We start from the raw sequence: 18,818 nt of genomic DNA on the forward strand, positions 1-18,818 counted from the left end.
AAGTGGTTGCTAGGCAGTTGCTAACGTTTTCCTAGTGGTTGCTAAGGTGTTGCTAAGTGGTTGCTAGGCAGTTGCTATCGGTTCTAAAGTGGTTGCTAAGCAGTTGCTAGGCAGTTGCTAACATATTCCACATGGTTGCTAAGTGGTTGCTAGGCAGTTGCTAACATTTTCCAGGTGGTTGCTAAGATGTTGTTAAGTGGTTGCTAGGCAGTTGCTATAATTTCTAAAGTGGTTGCTAGGCAGTTTCTAACGTTTGCCTAGTGGTTGCTAAGGTGTTGCTAAGTGGTTGCTAGGCAGTTGCTATCATTACTAAAGTGGTTGCTAAGTGGTTGCAAAGCAGTTACTAACGTTTTCCTAGTGGTTGCTAAGGTGTTGCTAAGTGGTTGCTAGGCAGTTGCTAACGTTTTCCTAGTGGTTGCTAAGGTGTTGCTAAGTGGTTGCTAGGCAGTTGCTATCATTTCTAAAGTGGTTGCTAAGTGGTTGATAGGCAGTTGCTAACGTTTTCCAAGTGGTTGCTAAGGTGTAGCTAACTGGTTGCTAGGCAGTTGCTATAATTTCTAAAGTGGTTGCTAGGCAGTTGCTAACGTTTTCCTAGTGGTTGCTAAGGTGTTGCTAAGTGGTTGCTAGGCAGTTGCTATCATTACTAAAGTGGTTGCTAAGTGGTTGCTAGGCAGTTGCTAACGTTTTCCTAGTGGTTGCTAAGGTGTTGCTAAGTGGTTGCTAGGCAGTTGCTATCGGTTCTAAAGTGGTTGCTAAGCAGTTGCTAGGCAGTTGCTAACATATTCCACATGGTTGCTAAGTGGTTGCTAGGCAGTTGCTAACATTTTCCAGGTGGTTGCTAAGATGTTGTTAAGTGGTTGCTAGGCAGTTGCTATAATTTCTAAAGTGTTTGCTAGGCAGTTTCTAACATTTCCCTAGTGGTTGCTAAGGTGTTGCTAAGTGGTTGCTAGGCAGTTGCTATCATTACTTATGTGGTTGCTAAGCAGTTGCTAACGTTTTCCTAGTGGTTGCTAAGGTGTTGCTAAGTGGTTGCTAGGCAGTTGCTATCATTACTAAAGTGGTTGCTAAGTGGTTGCAAGGCAGTTACTAACGTTTTCCTAGTGGTTGCTAAAGTGTTGCTAAGTGGTTGCTAGGCAGTTGCTAACGTTTTCCTAGTGGTTGCTAAGGTGTTGCTAAGTGGTTGCTAGGCAGTTGCTATCATTTCTAAAGTGGTTGCTAAGTGGTTTTCCAACCACGTTTTCCAAGTGGTTGCTAAGGTGTAGCTAACTGGTTGCTAGGCAGTTGCTATCATTTCTAAAGTGGTTGCTAAGTGGTTGCTAGGCAGTTGCTAACGTTTTCCAAGTGGTTGCTAAGGTGTAGCTAACTGGTTGCTAGGCAGTTGCTATCATTTTTAAAGTAGTTGCTAGGCAGTTGCCAACACATTCCACATAGTTGCTAAGTGGTTGCTAGACAGTTTGCTATCATTTCTAAAGTGGTTGCTAAGTGGTTGATAGGCAGTTGCTAACGTTTTCCAAGTGGTTGCTAAGGTGTAGCTAACTGGTTGCTAGGCAGTTGCTATAATTTCTAAAGTGGTTGCTAGGCAGTTGCTAACGTTTTCCTAGTGGTTGCTAAGGTGTTGCTAAGTGGTTGCTAGGCAGTTGCTATCATTACTAAAGTGGTTGCTAAGTGGTTTGCTTGGCAGTTGCTAACGTTTTCCTAGTGGTTGCTAAGGTGTTGCTAAGTGGTTGCTAGGCAGTTGCTATCGGTTCTAAAGTGGTTGCTAAGCAGTTGCTAGGCAGCTGCTAACATATTCCACATGGTTGCTAAGTGGTTGCTAGGCAGTTGCTAACATTTTCCAGGTGGTTGCTAAGATGTTAAGTGGTTGCTAGGCAGTTGCTATAATTTCTAAAGTGTTTGCTAGGCAGTTTCTAACGTTTCCCTAGTGGTTGCTAAGGTGTTGCTAAGTGGTTGCTAGGCAGTTGCTATCATTACTTATGTGGTTGCTAAGCAGTTGCTAACGTTTTCCTAGTGGTTGCTAAGGTGTTGCTAAGTGGTTGCTAGGCAGTTGCTATCTTTACTAAAGTGGTTGCTAAGTGGTTGCAAGGCAGTTACTAACGTTTTCCTAGTGGTTGCTAAAGTGTTGCTAAGTGGTTGCTAGGCAGTTGCTAACGTTTTCCTAGTGGTTGCTAAGGTGTTGCTAAGTGGTTGCTAGGCAGTTGCTATCATTTCTAAAGTGGTTGCTAAGTGGTTGCTAGGCAGTTGCTAACGTTTTCCAAGTGGTTGCTAACGTGTAGCTAACTGGTTGCTAGGCAGTTGCTATCATTTCTAAAGTGGTTGCTAAGTGGTTGCTAGGCAGTTGCTAACGTTTTCCAAGTGGTTGCTAAGGTGTAGCTAACTGGTTGCTAGGCAGTTGCTATCATTTTTAAAGTAGTTGCTAGGCAGTTGCCAACACATTCCACATAGTTGCTAAGTGGTTGCTAGACAGTTTGCTATCATTTCTAAAGTGATTGCTAAGCGGTTGCTAGGCAGTTGCTAACCTTTTCCAGGTGGTTGCTAAGGTGTAGCTAACTGGTTGCTAGGCAGTTGCTAACGTATTCCACATGGTTGCTAAGTAGTTGCCAAGTGGTTGCTAGGCAGTTGCTAACGTTTTCCAGGTGGTTGCTAAGGTGTTGCTAACTGGTTGCTAGGCAGTTGCCATCATTTCTAAAGTGGTTGCTAAATGGTTGCTAGGCAGTTGCTAACATTTTCCAGGTGGTTGCTAAGGCGTAGCTAACTGGTTGCTAGGCAGCTGCTATTATTTTTAAAGTAGTTGCTAGGCAGTTGCTAACGTATTCCACATGGTTGCTAAGTGGTTGCTAGACAGTTGCTATAATTTCTAAAGTGGTTGCTAAGTGGTTGCTAGGCAGTTGCTAACGTTTTCCGGGTGGTTGCTAAGGCAGTTGCTAAGGCAGCAGCTAACTGGTTGCTAGGCAGTTGCTATCAATTTAAAGTAGTTGCTAGGCAGTTGCCAACATATTCCACATGGTTGCTAAGTGGTTGCTAGACAGTTGCTGTCATTTCTAAAGTGGTTGCTAAGCAGTTGCTAGGCAGTTGCTAACGTTTTCCAGGTGGTTGCTAACTGGTTGCTAGGCAGTTGCTAATTTATTCCACATGGTTGCTACGTGGTTGCTAGGCAGTTTCTAATATTTTCCAGGTGGTTGCTAAGGTGTTGCAAGGCAGTTGCCATCATTTCTAAAGTGGTTGCTAAGTGGTTGCTAGGCAGTTGCTAAAGTTTTCCAGGTGGTTGCTAAGGTGGTTGCTAAGCAGTTAATAGGTGGTTGCAAAGCCCTGACTGGGGTGCCGGGGTGTCCAAACTTTTGACTGATAGCTGCTCCATACAGCAGCTCCTCCATACACTCACAGTACTGGAGGAGCAGGGGAGAGAAGGGGTTCCGTGCGCAGAGCTGCTTGTGTGCGAGATGGAACTCTGGGCCCCCCATTCATTTCTATGGGGCAACTTCGTACGACATTTGTACGAAATCCGTACGACATATCGTTTCGTAAAGCATATTTTCGGAAAGAACTCACTAAGTTCTATAGACCATCCGAATTTCGTCTTCGTATCTCAAAAATTGTGACGCTCACAGCCATTCAAAATTCTTCTAGTTCATTGTCTATGGAAAAAAGGGCGTACGTTTACGAAGTTTTTACGAAAATCGTACGATGTATCGCTCCAAAAAGCACAAGCACACCCCGCGGCTATAAGTTCTACCATCGTGTGAAGTTTCGTGGTTCTAGCTCGAAAGCTCTAGGAGGAGTAGTTGTTTATAAAACGTGGCGAGAATAATAATAATAATAATAATAATAATAATAATAACTAGAAAAGGCAAAGTTCGTGAACGAACTTTAAGTTGGCTTGGAAAAGTACGCTAATAACGTTGAAAAGTTAAAATGGTTGCTAAGTGGTTGCTAGGTAGTTGTGATCATTACTAAAGTGGTTGCTAAGCGTTTGCTAGGCAGTTGCTAACGTTTTCCAGGTGGTTGCTTAGGTGTTGCTAAGCAGTTGCTAGGCAGTTGCTAATGTATTCCACACGGTTGCTAAGCAGTTGCTAACGTTTTCCAAGTGGTGGCTAAAGTATAGCTAACTGGTTGCTAGGCAGTTGCTATCATTTCTAAAGTGGTTGCTAAGCAGTTGCTAGGCAGTTGCTAACATATTCCACATGGTTGCTAAGTGGTTGCTAGGCAGTTGCTAACATTTTCCAGGTGGCTGATAAGATGTTGTTAAGTGGTTGCTAGGCAGTTGCTATAATTTCTATAGTGGTTGCTAGGCAGTTGCTATAATTTCTAAAGTGGTTGCTAGGCAGTTGCTAACGTTTTCCTAGTGGTTGCTAAGGTGTTGCTAAGTGGTTGTTAGGCAGTTGCTATCATTACTAAAGTGGTTGCTAAGTGGTTGCTAGGCAGTTGCTAACGTTTTCCTAGTGGTTGCTAAGGTGTTGCTAAGTGGTTGCTAGGCAGTTGCTATCAGTTCTAAAGTGGTTGCTAAGCAGTTGCTAGGCAGTTGCTAACATATTCCACATGGTTGCTAAGTGGTTGCTAGGCAGTTGCTAACATTTTCCAGGTGGTTGCTAAGATGTTGTTAAGTGGTTGCTAGGCAGTTGCTATAATTTCTAAAGTGGTTGCTAGGCAGTTTCTAACGTTTCCCTAGTGGTTGCTAAGGTGTTGCTAAGTGGTTGCTAGGCAGTTGCTATCATTACTAATGTGGTTGCTAAGCAGTTGCTAACGTTTTCCTAGTGGTTGCTAAGGTGTTGCTAAGTGGTTGCTAGGCAGTTGCTATCATTACTAAAGTGGTTGCTAAGTGGTTGCAAGGCAGTTACTAACGTTTTCCTAGTGGTTGCTAAGGTGTTGCTAAGTGGTTGCTAGGCAGTTGCTAACGTTTTCCTAGTGGTTGCTAAGGTGTTGCTAAGTGGTTGCTACGCAGTTGCTATCATTTCTAAAGTGGTTGCTAAGTGGTTGCTAGGCAGTTGCTAACGTTTTCCAAGTGGTTGCTAAGGTGTAGCTAACTGGTTGCTAGGCAGTTGCTATAATTTCTAAAGTGGTTGCTAGGCAGTTGCTAACGTTTTCCTAGTGGTTGCTAAGGTGTTGCTAAGTGGTTGCTAGGCAGTTGCTATCATTACTAAAGTGGTTGCTAAGTGGTTGCTAGGCAGTTGCTAACGTTTTCCTAGTGGTTGCTAAGATGTTGCTAAGTGGTTGCTAGGCAGTTGCTATCGGTTCTAAAGTGGTTGCTAAGCAGTTGCTAGGCAGTTGCTAACATATTCCACATGGTTGCTAAGTGGTTGCTAGGCAGTTGCTAACATTTTCCAGGTGGTTGCTAAGATGTTGTTAAGTGGTTGCTAGGCAGTTGCTATAATTTCTAAAGTGGTTGCTAGGCAGTTTCTAACGTTTCCCTAGTGGTTGCTAAGGTGTTGCTAAGTGGTTGCTAGGCAGTTGCTATCATTACTAAAGTGGTTGCTAAGTGGTGGCAAGGCAGTTACTAACGTTTTCCTAGTGGTTGCTAAGGTGTTGCTAAGTGGTTGCTAGGCAGTTGCTAACGTTTTCCTAGTGGTTGCTAAGGTGTTGCTAAGTGGTTGCTAGGCAGTTGCTATCATTACTAAAGTGGTTGCTAAGTGGTTGCTAGGCAGTTGCTAACGTTTTCCTAGTGGTTGCTAAGGTGTTGCTAAGTGGTTGCTAGGCAGTTGCTATCGGTTCTAAAGTGGTTGCTAAGCAGTTGCTAGGCAGTTGCTAATATATTCCACATGGTTGCTAAGTGGTTGCTAGGCAGTTGCTATAATTTCTAAAGTGGTTGCTAGGCAGTTTCTAACGTTTCCCTAATGGTTGCTAAGGTGTTGCTAAGTGGTTGCTAGGCAGTTGCTATCATTACTAATGTGGTTGCTAAGCAGTTGCTAACGTTTTCCTAGTGGTTGCTAAGGTGTTGCTAAGTGGTTGCTAGGCAGTTGCTATCATTACTAAAGTGGTTGCTAAGTGGTTGCAAGGCAGTTACTAACGTTTTCCTAGTGGTTGCTAAGGTGTTGCTAAGTGGTTGCTAGGCAGTTGCTAACGTTTTCCTAGTGGTTGCTAAGGTGTTGCTAAGTGGTTGCTAGGCAGTTGCTATCATTTCTAAAGTGGTTGCTAAGTGGTTGCTAGGCAGTTGCTAACGTTTTCCAAGTGGTTGCTAAGGTGTAGCTAACTGGTTGCTAGGCAGTTGCTATCATTTCTAAAGTGGTTGCTAAGTGGTTGCTAGGCAGTTGCTAACGTTTTCCAAGTGGTTGCTAAGGTGTAGCTAACTGGTTGCTAGGCAGTTGCTATCATTTTTAAAGTAGTTGCTAGGCAGTTGACAACACATTCCACATAGTTGCTAAGTGGTTGCTAGACAGTTTGCTATCATTTCTAAAGTGGTTGCAAAGCGGTTGCTAGGCAGTTGCTAACCTTTTCCAGGTGGTTGCTAAGGTGTAGCTAACTGGTTGCTAGGCAGTTGCTAACGTATTCCACATGGTTGCTAAGTAGTTGCCAAGTGGTTGCTAGGCAGTTGCTAACGTTTTCCAGGTGGTTGCTAAGGTGTTGCTAACTGGTTGCTAGGCAGTTGCCATCATTTCTAAAGTGGTTGCTAAATGGTTGCTAGGCAGTTGCTAACATTTTCCAGGTGGTTGCTAAGGTGTAGCTAACTGGTTGCTAGGCAGCTGCTATTATTTTTAAAGTAGTTGCTAGGCAGTTGCTAACGTATTCCACATGGTTGCTAAGTGGTTGCTAGACAGTTGCTATCATTTCTAAAGTGGTTGCTAAGTGGTTGCTAGGCAGTTGCTAACGTTTTCCGGGTGGTTGCTAAGGCAGTTGCTAAGGCAGCAGCTAACTGGTTGCTAGGCAGTTGCTATCAATTTAAAGTAGTTGCTAGGCAGTTGCCAACATATTCCACATGGTTGCTAAGTGGTTGCTAGACAGTTGCTGTCATTTCTAAAGTGGTTGCTAAGCAGTTGCTAGGCAGTTGCTAACGTTTTCCAGGTGGTTGCTAAGGTGTTGCAAGGCAGTTGCCATCATTTCTAAAGTGGTTGCTAAGTGGTTGCTAGGCAGTTGCTAAAGTTTTCCAGGTGGTTGCTAAGGTGGTTGCTAAGCAGTTAATAGGTGGTTGCAAAGCCCTGACTGGGGTGCCGGGGTGTCCAAACTTTTGAGTGATAGCTGCTCCATACAGCAGCTCCTCCATACACTCACAGTACTGGAGGAGCAGGGGAGATTTGCTAATTTATTACACATGGTTGCTACGTGGTTGCTAGGCAGTTTCTAATATTTTCCAGGTGGTTGCTAAGGTGTTGCAAGGCAGTTGCCATCATTTCTAAAGTGGTTGCTAAGTGGTTGCTAGGCAGTTGCTAAAGTTTTCCAGGTGGTTGCTAAGGTGGTTGCTAAGCAGTTAATAGGTGGTTGCAAAGCCCTGACTGGGGTGCCGGGGTGTCCAAACTTTTGAGTGATAGCTGCTCCATACAGCAGCTCCTCCATACACTCACAGTACTGGAGGAGCAGGGGAGAGAAGGGGTTCCGTGCGCAGAGCTGCTTGTGTGCGAGATGGAACTCTGGGCCCCCCATTCATTTCTATGGGGCAACTTCGTACGACATTTGTACGAAATCCGTACGACATATCATTTCGTAAAGCATATTTTCGGAAAGAACTCACTAAGTTCTATAGACCATCCGAATTTCGTCTTCGTATCTCAAAAATTGTGACGCTCACAGCCATTCAAAATTCTTCTAGTTCATTGTCTATGGAAAAAAGGGCGTACGTTTACGAAGTTTTTACGAAAATCGTACGATGTATCGCTCCAAAAAGCACAAGCACACCCCGCGGCTATAAGTTCTACCATTGTGTGAAGTTTCGTGGTTCTAGCTCGAAAGCTCTAGGAGGAGTAGTTGTTTATAAAACGTGGCGAGAATAATAATAATAATAATAATAATAATAATAATAATAATAAAAACTAGAAAAGGCAAAGTTCGTGAACGAACTTTAAGTTGGCTTGGAAAAGAACGCTAATAACGTTAAAAAGTTAAAATGGTTGCTAAGCTTTTTCCGTCTGAAGAGTGTGAAGAGTCATTGATATGCTGTTAACTTTTGGCTAAACGCTAAATGCTAAAAACGCTGAAATCTAAAAACATTTGGCTAAACGCTGAAATCTAAAAACATTTGGTTAAACGCTGAAATCTAAAAACGTTTGATTAAACGCTGAAATCTAAAAACGTTTGGTTAAACGCTGAAATCTAAAAACATTTGGTTAAACGCTGAAATCTAAAAACGTTTGATTAAACACTAAAATCTAAAAACGCTTGGTTAAACGCTGAAATCTAAAAACGTTTGATTAAACACTGAAATCTAAAAACACTTGTGTAAATGCTGAAATCGTAAAACTTTTGGTTAAACTTTTGATTGCTAATGTGTTGCTAGGCAGTTGCTATCATTTCTGAAAAGGTTGCTAAGCTGTTGCTAGGCAGTTGCTAATGTTTTCCAGGTGGTTGCTAAGCTATTGCTAACTGGTTGCTAGGCAATTGCTAACATATACCAGGTAGTTGCTAAGGTGTTGCTAGGTGGTTGCTAGGGTGTTGCTAGGTTGTTGCTAAGGTGTTGCTATGGTATCTGGGGTGGTTGCTAAGATGTTGCTACGTGGTTGCTAGGGTGTTGCTATGGTATCCAGGGTGGTTGCTAAGGTGTCGCTAGGTGGTTGCTAGGGTGTTGCTAGGTGGTTGCTAAGGTGTTGCTATGGTATCTGGGGTGGTTGCTAAGGTGTTTCTAAGTGGTTGCTAGGTGGTTGCTAAGGTGTTGCTATGGTATCCGGGGTGGTTGCTAAGATGTTGCTAGGTGGTTGCTAAGGTGTTTCTATGGTATCTGGGGTGGTTGCTAAGGTGTTTCTAGGTGGTTGCTAGGTGGTTGCTAAGGTGTTGCTATGGTATCCGGGGTGGTTGCTAAGATGTTGCTTGGTGGTTGCTAAGGTGTTGCTATGGTATCTGGGGTGGTTGCTAAGGTGTTTCTAGGTGGTTGCTAGGTGGTTGCTAAGGTGTTGCTATGGTATCCAGGGTGGTTGCTAAGATGTTGCTAGGTGGTTGCTAAGGTGTTGCTATGGTATCCGGGGTGGTTGCTAAGATGTTGCTTGGTGGTTGCTAAGGTGTTGCTATGGTATCTGGGGTGGTTGCTAAGGTGTTTCTAGGTGGTTGCTAGGTGGTTGCTAAGGTGTTGCTATGGTATCCAGGGTGGTTGCTAAGATGTTGCTAGGTGGTTGCTAAGGTGTTGCTATGGTATCAGTGGTGGTTGCTACGGTGTTGCTAGGTGGTTACTAAGGTGTTGCTATGGTATCCGGGGTGGTTGCTAAGGTGTTGCTAGGTGGTTGCTAGGTGGTTGCTAAGGTGTTGCTAGGTGGTTGCTAAGGTGTTGCTATGGTATCTGGGATGGTTGCTAAGGTGTTGCTAGGTGGTTGCTAGGTGGTTGCTAAGTGGTTGCTAGGTGGTTGCTAAGGTATTGCTAGGTGGTTGCTAAGGTGTTGCTATGGTAACCGGGGTAGTTGCTAAGGTGTTGCTAGGTGGTTGCTAGGTGGTTGCTAAGGTGTTGCTAGGTGGTTGCTAAGTTGTTGCTATGGTATCTGGGGTGGTTGCTAAGGTGTTGCTAGGTGGTTGCTAGGCAGTTGCTATCATTTCTAAAGTGGTTGCTAAGTGGTTGCTAGGCAGTTGCTAACGTTTTCCTAATGGTTGCTAAGGTGTTGGTAAGTGGTTGCTAGGCTGTTGCTATCATTTCTAAAGTGGTTGCTAGGCAGTTGCTATAGTTTCTAAGGTGGTTGCTAAGTGGTTGCTAACGTTTTCCTAGTGGTTGTTAAGCTGTTGCTAAGTGGTTGCTAGGCAGTTGCTAACGTTTTCCAGGTGTTTGCTAAGTGGTTGCTAACTGGTTGCTAGGCAGTTGCTATAATTTCTAAAGTGGTTGCTAAGTTGTTGCTAAGTGGTTGCTAGGCAGTTGCTAAGGTGTTGCTAGGTGGTTGCTAGGTGGTTGCTAAGGTGTTGCTAGGTGGTTGCTAAGGTGTTGCTATGGTATCCTGGATGGTTGCTAAGGTGTTGCTAGGTGGTTGCTAGGTGGTTGCTAAGTGGTTGCTAGGTGGTTGCTAAGGTATTGCTAGGTGGTTGCTAAGCTGTTGCTATGGTAACCGGGGTAGTTGCTAAGGTGTTGCTAGGTAGTTGCTAGGTGGTTGCTAAGGTGTTGCTATGGTATCTGTGGTGGTTGCTAAGGTGTTGCTAGGTGGTTGCTAGGCAGTTGCTATCATTTCTAAAGTGGTTGCTAAGTGGTTGCTAGGCAGTTGCTAACGTTTTCCTAATGGTTGCTAAGGTGTTGGTAAGTGGTTGCTAGGCTGTTGCTATCATTTCTAAAGTGGTTGCTAGGCAGTTGCTATCGTTTCTAAGGTGGTTGCTAAGTGGTTGCTAACGTTTTCCTAGTGGTTGTTAAGGTGTTGCTAAGTGGTTGCTAGGCAGTTGCTAACGTTTTCCAGGTGTTTGCTAAGTGGTTGCTAACTGGTTGCTAGGCAGTTGCTATAATTTCTAAAGTGGTTGCTAAGGTGTTGCTAAGTGGTTGCTAGGCAGTTGCTAACGTTTTCCAGGTGGTTGCTAAGCAGTTAATAGGTGGTTGCTAAAACCTGGCTGGGGTGCCGGGGTGTCCAAACTTTTGACTGATAGCTGCTCCATACAGCAGCTCCTCAATACACTCACAGTACTGGAGGAGCAGGGGAGAGAAGGGGTTCCGTGCGCAGAGCTGCTCGTGTGTGAGATGGAACTCTGGTCCCCCCATTCATTTCTATGGGAAAACTTCGTACGACAATTGTACGAAAACCGTACGTCGTATCACTTCGCAACCTCCTATTAATTTAAAGATCTCGATAAGATCTATAAGCTCGCCGAATTTGGTGTTTGTATCTCAAAAATTGTGGCGGTTACGGACGTTTCAAAATTCGCCCCATTCATTCCTATGGGAAAAAAATGCGTACGTTTACGAAGTTTTTACGAAAACCGTACGATATATCGCTTCAAAAAGCACAAGCAACCTAAGTTGGTATAGGTACTACGATACTGCAAAATTTCGTGATTCTACGTTAAAAGCTGTAGGAGGAGTAGCGTTACAGAAATTGTGGCGAGAATAATAATAATAATAAGAAGATTACGAAGAACAATAAGTTGGCTTTTCCAAGCCAACTTAAAAATAAGAAGATTACGAAGAACAATAAGTTGGCTTTTCCAAGCCAACTTAATAAAAAAAATAAGAAGATTACGAAGAACAATAAGTTGGCTTTTCCAAGCCAACTTAATAATAAGAAGAATAAGAAGAACAGTAAGTTGGCTTTTCCAAGCCAACTTAAAGATGCTGGAAGAATGCCTGACGCCATCTGTTAAGCATGGTGGAGGTAATGTGATGGTCTGGGGTTGCTTTGGTGCTGGTAAGGTGGGAGATTTGTACAGGGTAAAAGGGATTCTGAATAAGGAAGGCTATCACTCCATTTTGCAACGCCATGCCATACCCAGTGGACAGCGCCTGATCGGAGCCAATTTCGTCCTACAACAGGACAATGACCCCAAACACACCTCCAAATTGTGCAAGAACTATTTACAGCAGAAGCAGGCAGCTGGTACTCTATTGGTAATGGAGTGGCCAGCGCAGTCACCAGATCTGAACCCCATTGAGCTGTTATGGTATGCCAGAAGTGCCCATCCAACCAATCCAACTTGTGGGAGCTGCTTCTAGAAGCGTGGGGTGCAATTTCTCCAGCTTACCTCAACAAATTAACAGCTAGAATCCCAAAGGTGTGCAATGCTGTAATTGCTGCAAATGGAGGATTCTTTGATGAAAGCAAAGTTTGATGTAAAAACAATGTTATTTCAAATACAAATCATTATTTCTAACCTTGTCAATGTCTTGACTCTATTTTCTATTCATTTCACAACGTATGGTGGTGAATAAGTGCGACTTTTCATGGAAAACACAAAATTGTTTGAGTGACCCCAAACTTTTGAACGGTAGTGTATAAAAGACAACAACATTTTAAATATTATAGTTTGGGAAATATATACTTTATTCTTCACCCTCTGCAGTCACTGCACACTGTGTGTATATGTGAACAAACATACAAATAAACACAACATGCATAGATAGTATTATTACATTATTAATTATAATGTTATTAAGGTCATGTACATTTATTGTATGATAAGTGGAAAATGTAATTATTGTGACAGGCCTAGTTTCCTCCAGACTTTTTTTTCTGAGATATATTTAGTGCTAGCTTAAGGTGACTTTTCACCCAAAAGTTTTTGTCTGTTTTATATAAAAAAACTCAATTAAAAACTCAACTCAGAAATGAAGTCAATGGATGAGTCTGTATTTGGATATTCTGCTCATTGATTGTCAGGAGGAAGTTCTACTGAACCCTGATGTTTGTTTAACAAAAAAAACATCTCTGCCTTTATCAAAAAAGAAAAATTGCCATTATATTACGTCTGTGTTGCTCATGATTATTTAAATGAGTTTAAGTATTTACAAACACTGTCTTTCTCTTTCTCTGTCACACACACATAGAATATAAGTTTACTCTGTTTCTATTTCACACATACTACTTCCTGTTTCAGACATCATACTTCCTCTACCGCTCTTCATTTCTGAGACCTTGTTTCTACCCAAACCGCAGCGAGTCCTGAACCCTTTACCTCTTCCCTTTAACTCCTCACCCTTTCTCTAAATCCCTCTGCCTGAAATGACTCAACTCTACACTGTAATGATGCATGGATCTTTTTTCTTTATGAATACCCAAATTGAAATGTTAAATGAGCAACAAGAAACACTATTCAGTGATGCTTCACAGTTACTCAAACAAAAGCAGCATCTATTTTTAATCAGTTTTTTTTTTTAAAAACAGTCCTTACTAGGTGTGGTAGGGGTAGGGGTTAAAATATTCCTATATTAACTGGAAAATATAAACACTTAAGCTTTTATTTTAATAATAACAACTCTTAACCTGATATTGGTGGCTGATAATGTGTGTAATAATGCGCATGTTCAAATCGCTAGGCTTATTTATTTGTGGGGCCGCGTCTTTCCCTGCGCCGCCTATTGGAGATATGGTGTTTTTTCACTGTGCCTATGGGATTTAGTGGCTCCAAGTGGTGTATATAATGACATTGCATTTGGTTTGTATTTGGTTTGTAAGTGCTGCATTGTTGCTAGGTTACCTGTATGTGGCGGAGTAATAAATGGAGAGCTTCGGTTACAGTGCATTACCGGCTGATAACAGCACTCATAAAACGCATCTTAGCTAATCATATTGCAGGGTCGAAACTAACTGTCGTATAATGGGAAATTAGAGCAGTAAATTTTTATTTTGTTAAAAACAGCAAAAACATAATACCCTGATGTGATAATTAGGGGTAAGTGACATGGCACGGTATTCAAAAATGTTGGCGATATTACTGCAGACGATACGAAATGGCACATCCCTAGCCCCGATACTTTTGTCCATATAGTGTATACTAGATTTTGACATGCTAAAGCTAATCCAATCAGCACATTCAAAACCTACCAGGCTACATCATGTGACCTGTGTTCCTGACGATTTGTTATATGTTCATGTTATGTGTTCAACTGTTCTTTTGACTAACCATCAAACCAGTCGTGTCCGAATTATGTGTGTTATTTGAATGCACGCTTAGTGGTAAAGTGACTTGTGTCCTCTATAAAGATTCACCCTGATTCATGCTGGAGAATGTTTTCCACTGAGTGATGATCTCAGCAGGGTCTGAACCACCAACTGCATGTGTAGAAGAGCCCAGTTCACTCATTTCTCCCTGCTTGCTTCACTCCCCTGTGGTGTCGAGGTCTGTTGTGTAGAAAAGCTGATTGAATGTTGAATATTCCTGTGTTCAGCTACATGTTTAAAGCTGTTGAATGGAACACACCATTTAAAATATCACTAATAAAACACCTTTTTCTATGTGAATTTAATGTAGGCATTCTGATCTAATATTGTATCATGTTTCAAAGCCTTCAGGATGCCTTCGTCCAACCTGCACAGTAATTCAGATTAGAGAATATTTACAACATTATGATATTTAACAAATTTATCTATTTATGTTAAACATGCAGCCATTGCGTTTCCTGCATTCCTTAACTCTTTTAAAGTTTTTGGGTCATGTATACGTGAGCTATCAACTCTGCACTGCGCAGCTTGATTTAGGGCGTGTCAGTGTGTTTGCTATTCTAACGATGGGAAAAGTGCAGTTTGTGCAGATCAAATCACTCAAAAGGCATATACTTATTAATTATCTTAATTAATCATGGGTGTGTTTTTGGTGTAAAATGAAATAAACCAATCAGCACGTCACTCCATTCCTTTAAGGGGGGCCCTGGTGCACTCTGGCTTTGGCAGATTGCTATTTTAATGGTGCAGCTACGTGGATGTGACCTGCTTTTTCACACTATGAAGAAGCACCAGCAGGTCATTTACTGGAACAGCAATGTTATTTTATTTTTATTTAGTAGTAGTTTTATTTTTTATTTAGTATTCAGTTTTTTGTTGATGTAAATGTTGTGTTTGCACATTGTTGAGTCTGTTTGTGTGTAATGAGTGGCGGTAAGAAGGGTGTGCTGAGCATTTGCACTTGCATAGCTAATATAGGTATGGGTGTCTGACAAAGTAACTGTTGTCAGGGTTGTATTTAGTCAGTGGTGCACCCATGTTTTTTTGCTGCCAAGATATATTATATATTATATGTGTAGATATATTCAGAAGCACTGTTGCTATTTATACTTAGCAGGCGGAGGATGTGAAAATAATCTGAGTGTACTGCACATTTTAAGTTTAATCATGTTAGTAAAATGTAGCTTTACCAAAAAAAATGCCATAAAACATAACTTTAAAACACATTTCTGATTTAAGTTCTAAGGGGTTTCTTAAACAAACTAACAAAACATGTCATGCCACAATTTTGTGATTAATTAATATCATAATTCATTTTTAATGCTGGTTTTTCCCTGTGTGTTTGGGAAGGAAATAGTGTAGTGTGGTTTAGGCCTGGTTTAGAATTTTTTTCACATTTTTCACATTATTTACATCCGTAGTACTCCTATTAAGGGGGATATTACAGCATTTATGCTAATATTTTCCTAATTTACATTCCAGGTTGATCTTAAAAAAAATTTAAAGTGTAAACGGGCTGAACACTGTTTGTTTAGGTAGAACTATAGCTTTATTGACAACATTGACTTTTGCATTCATGTAGCTTTTAGGACAATACAACAACAAATCTCAGTAAATTTGTCAAAAATAACACCGTCTAGTCTCTGTATTATTATTGCAAGGCATATTACTATGCCTTATTTAAGAATATCATCTACTTATATCATAAGTATTTTTGTAAACTTGTATCACTTACTAGTGTGTTGTCTATTCTGGTCACGCTTGTATATTCTCACTAAACTGGTGTTCTTTTTAGGGTAAACATGTATTGTGTCTTTCTCTATCTGACCCTGTAGGTGTTCTGTACCAAGTTAACAGAAGCAAACATTCCTGCTGAAGTGATCACAGGCATCTTCTCAAACATCTCCTCCATCTACTGCTTCCACCATCAGTTTCTGCTGCCTGAGCTGCAGACTCGAATTACAAAAGAGTGGTAAGAGCTCTTTCACACCTTATGGTACTGTGAATTTTGGGCCCTATTTTAGTGATCTATATGCGTGCAGTCAACCCCACACGGTGCAGCTTGATTAGAGCGTGTGTCAGTGTGTGTTTGCTGTCATAACGACAGGAAAAGTATACTTTGTGTGGATCGAATCACACAAAAGGCATCTTCTAATTAATTCTCCTAATTAATCACGGCTGTGTTTTTTGCGTAACGTGAAATAAACTGTAATCTGATTGGTTAGAATACATGTTAAAGGAACAGTTGAGTGACTAATCAGATTTATGATTTTGGGATTGTCCTGATACTTTTTTCTTTTTTTGTATTTGTTATGTATCATCCTGTATTGATCATATGTATGTATGTATGTATGTATATATATATATATATATATATATATATATATATATATATATATATATATATATATATATACTATGGCAAGCCAAACAGGAAATATATAATAAAAGCTGATATATATATAATGAAAGTCGATATATATATATATATATATATAATGAAAGCCGATATATATATAATAAAAGCCGGCGTTGTGGTTTCAGCCAGCCGCAGCTCCTTGCGCAGGGGAGGCCGACCACCGGCAGGCAGCGCGGCGCATTCTCTCCACGGAGGTGCGGCACGACCGGCCTCGGACTGGCTTTAAAGTGTCAGGGGGCGAAGGTGGCAAACAAGCTCTGGCCCGCGAGCTGCTTTCGCTTTCCCCGAGCCGGGGACGGTCTACCAGCGTTCATTATATATATATATATATATATATATATCAGCTTTCATTATATAAATATCAGCTTTCATTATATATATATCAGCTTTCATTATATATATATATATATATATATATATATATATATATATATATATATATATATATATATATATATATATATATCAGCTTTCATTATATATATATATATCAGAGTTCATTATATATATATCAGAGCTCATTATATATATATCGCTTTCATTATATATATATCAGAGCTCATTATATATATATATCGCTTTCATTATATATATATATATCAGAGTTCATTATATATATATATCGCTTTCATTATATATATATATATATCAGAGTTCATAATATATATATATCGCTTTCATTATATATATATATATATATCAGAGCTCATTATATATATATCAGAGCTCATTATATATATATCGGCTTTCATTATATATATATATATATATATATATATATATATATATATATATCGCTTTCATTATATATATATCGGCTTTCATTATATATATAACGCTTTCATTATATATATATTGTCACGGCCTCACTCTGTTCCCCTGTGTTTCTCCTGTAATTTTCCATCATGTGTGTCTAATTTGTAGCTCCGCCCCTCGTTACCTGTCTCCCCAGGTGTTCATTGTTTCATGTTTAGTATAAATAGTACCTGTTAGTCTACATTTGCTGTCGGTCTTTGCACCTTCCCCCATTGTCTGTCACGTCACTGCTTTCTATTTACTCGCTCTTGTTTATTGTCGGTCACGTTATTTCTAGTTACATTTATGTCCTGTTTGTTTCTTTGTTTATTTTGTATATTATTTACGTATTTCCCTTGTATATATTCCCTAGCCCTGTTTAGTTATCTGTTTTACGTTACTTCCTGTTTGTTTGTTTATGTATTTATATCTCCTTGTTTATTCCTTATTTGTTTGTGTTTATTTGTTATTTAATAAAGTCTGTCTTACCCGCTTTTACGCCCGCCTCCCGTCTGGTCCCGCGTTACATATATCAGCTTTTATTATATATTTCCTGTTTGGCTTGCCATAATACACACACACACACACACATATATATATATATATATATATATATATATATATATATATATGTGCACTTGTGCATGTGAGCTCCCCCTACAGTTTGGCACAGTGTAATTCACTTCTATACTTCTAGTGTAAATACATAGCAGCTGTTAATGTGCTCACACTCAAGTATTTAATTATTACAGTGTAGCAGCAGTTTTACCGGCCAGAATAACAATAGCAGAGTAACCATTTACTATTACAGGACAGGTCAGTGTTTCATCCAATGATTCTGAGCTTGTTTTGAGGTAAAAAAACAAAACAAAAAAAACATAAAATATTCCTTAAAAATACATTTTCTATTCAGTGAAAAGGGGTTTCGTAAACAAACAAAACATGTCACACAACAAGTGTGTGATTATTCATATTTAATATCATGATTCTTTTTTTATGCTGGTATTTCCCTGCATGTTTGGGAAGGAGAGTTAGTAATAGTGTAGTGTGGTTTAGGCCTGGTTTAGGACTTTTTACTGTATTATAATATCTTTTAATCTTTTATCTTTTAAAATCCCAAATTTGTAATGTTCAGAGTTATTAAATTTAAATAAGAGCTTTAATTGAGAAAATAAATGCTTGGTGTATATATATATATTTTATATTTAGCAAATTTCACCTTGGAAAATGAAAACTTTGTGTGAGTGTGACTGTGTGACTGTAAGTGTGTGTGTGAGAGAGAGCGCCTGAGAGTCTTTATTAATGCGACACCGTGAGCATTCTCAGTGCACGAGTGCATCAGAGTCTATGGTGGAGTTGTGGAGTAATAACATAACATTACATTTTTGATAAATCAGTCATCCATATCTTTTCCACACAATTTCCGTTCTCTAAAATGACGTGATCAGCTCTAATTTCCAATCACATGATCAGATTTTGGGACATCCCTAATATAATCCTGTTCTTGGGGATTTCACAGCAATGTTTTCCTAATTTGCATTCCTGATGGATCTATTTTTATAAAAATGGAAACAGGCTGGATATTTGTGATTATGGGGGTTTAGGAGTTACAGATCAGTGTTATCAGTATGAGAACGGCTTCGCCACATCTGGTAGAGTGACTGACCTGCTCTGTGTTTGTTCGTGTCTGTATGCATGTGTGTAAGCATTTTTCTGTGGCCTGTTACATGTTATGGGTAACTTCCTTCTCTGGTACAGAAATATGCTTCACACTGAGCTGTGTGTGATAGATGAGACGTCTTGTGATTAGTGGTTTAAAATGAGCAAAACTTGTGTACAGTCCAACCCTAATCCCAAGTTGAGACAGTGTAAGTGTAAAACATAAATAAAGACAAAATCCTTTTCAACCAATATTCAATTGA

At 40.3% G+C, this 18,818-nt stretch overlaps 1 protein-coding gene and 1 long non-coding RNA gene across 2 annotated transcripts in view; both read left to right on the forward strand.

Moving 5' to 3' along the window:
• The window catches only part of fgd (faciogenital dysplasia), a 129,416-nt gene that overhangs the window by 92,570 nt on the left and 18,028 nt on the right, over positions 1–18,818 (forward strand). Inside the window, exon 6 of the mRNA XM_049485689.1 lies at positions 15,518–15,654. Within this exon, the coding sequence (XP_049341646.1) occupies positions 15,518–15,654 (137 nt within the window). The remainder of the gene's footprint in view (positions 1–15,517; positions 15,655–18,818) is intronic.
• Positions 8,577–9,298, forward strand: LOC125806083 (uncharacterized). The gene is made up of 3 exons (XR_007441403.1): positions 8,577–8,762; positions 9,001–9,077; positions 9,132–9,298. It is a non-coding gene; the product is annotated as an uncharacterized LOC125806083 (long non-coding RNA).

Source organism: Astyanax mexicanus, chromosome 12 (genome assembly GCF_023375975.1).
Source record: "Astyanax mexicanus isolate ESR-SI-001 chromosome 12, AstMex3_surface, whole genome shotgun sequence".
NCBI classification, from domain to species: domain Eukaryota; kingdom Metazoa; phylum Chordata; class Actinopteri; order Characiformes; family Acestrorhamphidae; genus Astyanax; species Astyanax mexicanus.